This window comes from Vollenhovia emeryi, unplaced genomic scaffold, assembly GCF_000949405.1.
Source record: "Vollenhovia emeryi isolate VEMERY1.0 unplaced genomic scaffold, V.emery_V1.0 DF941596.1, whole genome shotgun sequence".
Classification (NCBI taxonomy): domain Eukaryota; kingdom Metazoa; phylum Arthropoda; class Insecta; order Hymenoptera; family Formicidae; genus Vollenhovia; species Vollenhovia emeryi.
The window spans coordinates 1-4,928 of NW_011964770.1; the positions used below are offsets into that span (position 1 = coordinate 1).

Below are 4,928 nucleotides of genomic sequence, written 5' to 3' on the forward strand. Positions count from 1 at the left end.
GTGAGTACTGAAAAAAACCCGGACATTTTCGGAAAAAAACCGGGTTTTTTACCGTTTTTTTCCCAAGGCTGGGAAAAATATGGAAATTTTGAATTTTTACACTAATAATCTTGACAGGTTTGCCAACGCTTGTATGTAATCCGTTGACAAGAATTAGGGTCGTCACACTCACTCACGACACGGCGGACGGCGGGTGTGTTCCGAAATTTACTGCCACTGTTGAAACCTATAATATACGTCACGTAAACTATAGATTTCCAGTACTGGCAGTAAATTTCGGAACGCAGCAATAGCTATCGGCATAGTACAAGACCGTAGTGCACATGTTGGAAAATTTGCGAATATCTTATTGTAACGTGGTAAAACATGATATTGTTTCATTAATATGGTGTTCTCGTGATTAATTGAATCGGTGGAAGGGCCTGGAAATAAAAAGAAGCAAGTATACTTTCGTTTATGTTTTATATCAATTTTGAAATGCAGAGACCATTAAATGTTGGTTTAAATAAAGTCCAGCCAAAAAGTTTTCAAAGGAGTGAATAATTCAGTGACATACAACTGTTTTCAGTGATAATGCACTGATTGACGTTCAAAGAGTATATGTAAAGGCGTAGGCAAGGCATTGTATAAACCAATACCAACAGTGCGTCGGAAGGCAATAAAATAGTCAATGTGTAATAACATAAATTACAATTAAAAAATAAAATAAAATATTCCAAAAAATGTTTTCCTATTAAAAATGACTACCTAGTGAATTCTATTCTTACTACTTTTTAAAAAACTAATCACTAAAAAACATTTGTTACAGTTTGATAGGACTGACATCACCAATTCGCAAACGCAGAATGTTGCAGCAAAACATTGTGGTTGTAAAGAACGCTGTGAAGCGTTATGGGAAAGAAGAGTTGGTGCTCGACGGATTGAATATGACGGTTTCAAACGGTTCCGTGTATGTAACCATTCTTTGTCTTGTCAACACAAAACATTATTCGTCTTCCTATTAATTTCCGTTTAGACGAATAAGGTTGCACGTAAATGTCACGAGTTTATCAAAAGAATCCCAGATGCTCGCTATAAGGAAGAAAACAATGCAGTGAAGATTGAATTGCTACTGATTAATATAATACTTCAGATTACTTGTGCAAATTTAAATACTGTTCCACAAACCTGAACCTACATCTAACATGTCATTTATGGATAACTGATACTACTTTCTTCATCTTTTGATAGAAGTTGCCTGAACTGTCTGTCATCACGCTCTTTCACGCATACCTTCATCAATTGCTTAAATTGTGATCGTTTGTAAAATAGCAACCTCTTTAGGGAATGGTTTATAGGGTGTCACATTTTAAATGATCCACGCATATATCTTTTTGGGGAAGACGGCTAGCAAAAAATGACCTCAGCCAAAGTTGTTGGGTTTCGAGGGGGAAATAAGATGGTGTTATGAATTTAACCTTGAATACTTGCTTGAAGATTACGTGAAGGTCATCTTCAATTTTTTAAATAAAATCCTTATGGTTTAATATACTAACTTATTCTACCAATTAATATGAACTTTTGTCTGAAACATTTTTTATTTGCTTAATACTTTTTGAGATATTCAAGAGAAAATTCATAACTTTTTCAATATTTAGCTTATGATATCTCAATAACTGTTTGTCGGAGGGAAAAGTAGTACAGGACTTTTTTTACTTGATTTAGTCTCCGGATTTTGCTGTTGCAATAGTATTCCAATTATTAAAAATTTTTGTGTAATGTAACATATACTAAAATTTACATAGGCCCAAGCAGTATCTCGTAAACGAAATATTTTCATCAAACAGATACACGCTGTTGGGGGCCAGCGGATGTGGCAAGACAACCCTGTTGTCCTGTATCGTCGGATTACGTTATCTCGACAGTGGAGAGATGTGGGTCTTGGGGGGATCTCCGGACAGTGTGGGCTGCGGAATTCCAGGGCCTCGGGTGGGTTATATGCCGCAGGATACCTCATTAGTCGAACTGTTTTCTACAAGCGATGCTCTTTATTACTTCGGCAGGATCAATGGGCTTGACGATAAGGAGATCGGTAAGATACCGAATAGGTACATGGGATAAGAAAACTTGTAGTTGTTGCGCGCAAAATATCATGTAAATTCTGACAAGTTTTACTTTTACTTTTAAGTAAGTCTTTCAAGCGGTTCTAATTTTGTCTTGCTCGAAAGATATTCTACTATGTCAATTTTAAACAACCCCAGTTTATCCATGTTATTTCCAAGAAACGAGACATAGGTTTTTCTCGGAATTGTTCCAACTGCCTCCAGCAAATCAGTTGGTGAAGAACATGAGTGGAGGTCAACGAAGAAGGGTTTCCTTTGTCGCCGCATTGATGCATAAGCCCGAATTTCTAATTCTCGATGAACCCACCGTAGGTTTGGACCCAATTTTGAGAGAAAAGCAAGTAGAATTGGCTCCTTTTTAGACATGATAAGCACAAAATTTTAAGAAAATGTTTGGACGTTCATTTTTACAGCATTTGGGCTTATCTGATCAAACTAACACAGGAGGAAGGCACCACCGTATTGATGACGACGCATTATATCGAAGAGGCTAAACAGGCTAATACAGTGAGTCGCCATTAGATTTGTCTTAATAATATTTACGACTGTATTTAAAAAATAGCGAATTTCGTTTTAAAGAAAGCGCCAAAAATTTTGGAGAAATGTTTTTATGGCCTGGTTTACATCGTGCACTTGATATGAAATAGAGTACTTGAACTGATCGGCCAATGCGTGAACCAGTTTACTAGTTGTTACTATTTGTTATTCATATTAAGTGCACAATGTAAACTAGGCTAATTTTAATGCTATACTTAGCATTATTACGTTAACTCTTCCCTGTAGTGAATTAAAATTCTTATTGTAAAACATATTACCTCAGCCAGATTCGAAACTGGGACCTCCCTCAATCCGGCACGCAGGACAGGATTGAAAAAGACGATGTATATGAATTCACTTACAAGTAACACTACCCAACTGATACTCACCGATTTGAATGAAACTTAACATACTTATTAAACATCGAAAAATATTAAATACGTGTTTTTTTGTTTCGGCTAACTACGCTTTTTAGGGGTAGAAAGCACCCCTCAACCCCTGGAGGTGGAAACGGTTATGGCTAATTATTTCTGAAACGATACATTTTCTGAAAAAAAGTGCTTAGGACCAAAGTTGTAGAAAGCAAAGTGATGCACTTGATGGCGACCTTGAAGTCGACCTTGAGGTCGATTTTCAAGGTCATTTAAAAATCATTTCATGTTTTTCAAAGGGAGTAATTTACTTTTCATTCTGAGAATCGATAGAGCATAAAATTTTACATTCAGAACGTTGGTGATTTGTAAATAAAACAAGCAATTTAAAATTGTTCATTGATCCAACCAATTAAGGCAATATCAGTCAATAATTCGATCAATAAAGGAATTAAAAGTTAATTATTCATGAAAATAAGGCAAGATGTGATCGAGATCCAGCCAGTGAAGGCCAGATGTGATCGAGATCCAGTCAGTGAAGGCAAGATGTGATCGAGATCCAGCCAGTGAAGGCCAGATGTGATCGAGATCCAGTCAGTGAAGGCACAAGATGTGATCGAGATCCAACCAGTGAAGGCAAGATTTCATAATTTCTTTTCATAGTCTGTGTATGGAGCATTTTTTGCGATAAAAGATAAAGCTATTCCTGATTATTGCTATGAATATAAAGAATAATACCAATTATCATGGAATTTATACTCGGACTATGAAAAGAAATTATGAAATCTTGCCTTCACTGGCTGTATCTCGATCACATCTTGTGCCTTCACTGGCTGGATCTCGATCACATCTGGCCATTACTGGCTGGATCTCGATCACATCTGGCCTTCAGTGGCTGGATCTCGATCACATCTTGCCTTCACTGGCTGGATCTCGATCACATCTTGCCTTATTTTCATGAATAATTAACTTTTAATTCCTTTATTGATCGAATTATTGACTGATATTGCCTTAATTGGTTGGAACAATGAACAATTTTAAATTGCAGAAGCTTGTTTTATTTACAAATCATCAACGTTCTGAATGTAAAATTTTACGCTCTATCGATTCTCGGGATGAAAAGTAAATTACTCCCTTTGAAAAACATGAAATAATTTTCAAATGACCTTGAAAATCGACCTCAAGGTCGACTTCAAGGTCGCCATCAAGTGCATCACTTTGAATTCTACAATTTTGGTCCTAAGCACTTTTTTCAGAAAAAGTATCGCTTCAGAAATAATTAGCCATAACCGTTTCCACCTCCAGGGGTTGAGGAGTCCTTTCTACCCCTAAAAAGCGTATTTAGCCGAAACAAAAAAACAAGTATTTAATATTTTTCGGTGTTTAATAAGTATGCTAAGTTTCATTCAAATCGGCGAGTATCAATTGGGTAGTGTTACTTGTTAGTACTTTAATTGGCCACCACTTATGCCAGGTCCTAAATGGCGTTTATGTTTCAAATTGATTTATATCTTAAAGGACCGAGTTAAAAATTAGTTGTTTATATAAAGAAGTCGCTGAAATTCCTATATAAGCTAGGTTTTCTTCTGAAGCAAGAACTATTTCTTCTTTTCGAGAACGCTGTGTTCTTCCTAATTGTAAATGTTACAAATTTGATCGTGCATAATATTGTATATTGTGGATGATACGCAGGTCAGTTTAATGAGACATGGTAAATTGTTAACTGAATCGGCGCCGCAAAAATTACTGGAGAAATTTCAATCCTCGTCATTGGATGAAATTTTCCTGAAATTGTGCGAGACACAGAATAATGCAGTCACTTTAACTGAAGATCAGGGATCCAATATGGAAGACACTGGTGGCGATGCCTTTAATCACGATCGAAACAAATATGAACAACTACAAGTATGTACGATTT

The 4,928-nt window shown here is 36.2% G+C and overlaps 1 protein-coding gene across 1 annotated transcript; it reads left to right on the plus strand.

The window, feature by feature from the left end:
* Positions 1-75: 75 nt before the first annotated feature.
* On the plus strand, positions 76-4,924 carry LOC105570905 (ABC transporter G family member 23-like; the record flags this gene model as incomplete). Its single annotated transcript, XM_012028356.1, has 6 exons — positions 76-438; positions 809-949; positions 1,827-2,071; positions 2,262-2,439; positions 2,516-2,609; positions 4,703-4,924. Coding segments are annotated over exons 2-6 (843 nt in total), but the record flags the coding sequence as incomplete, so codon positions are not given.
* Positions 4,925-4,928: the final 4 nt, after the last annotated feature.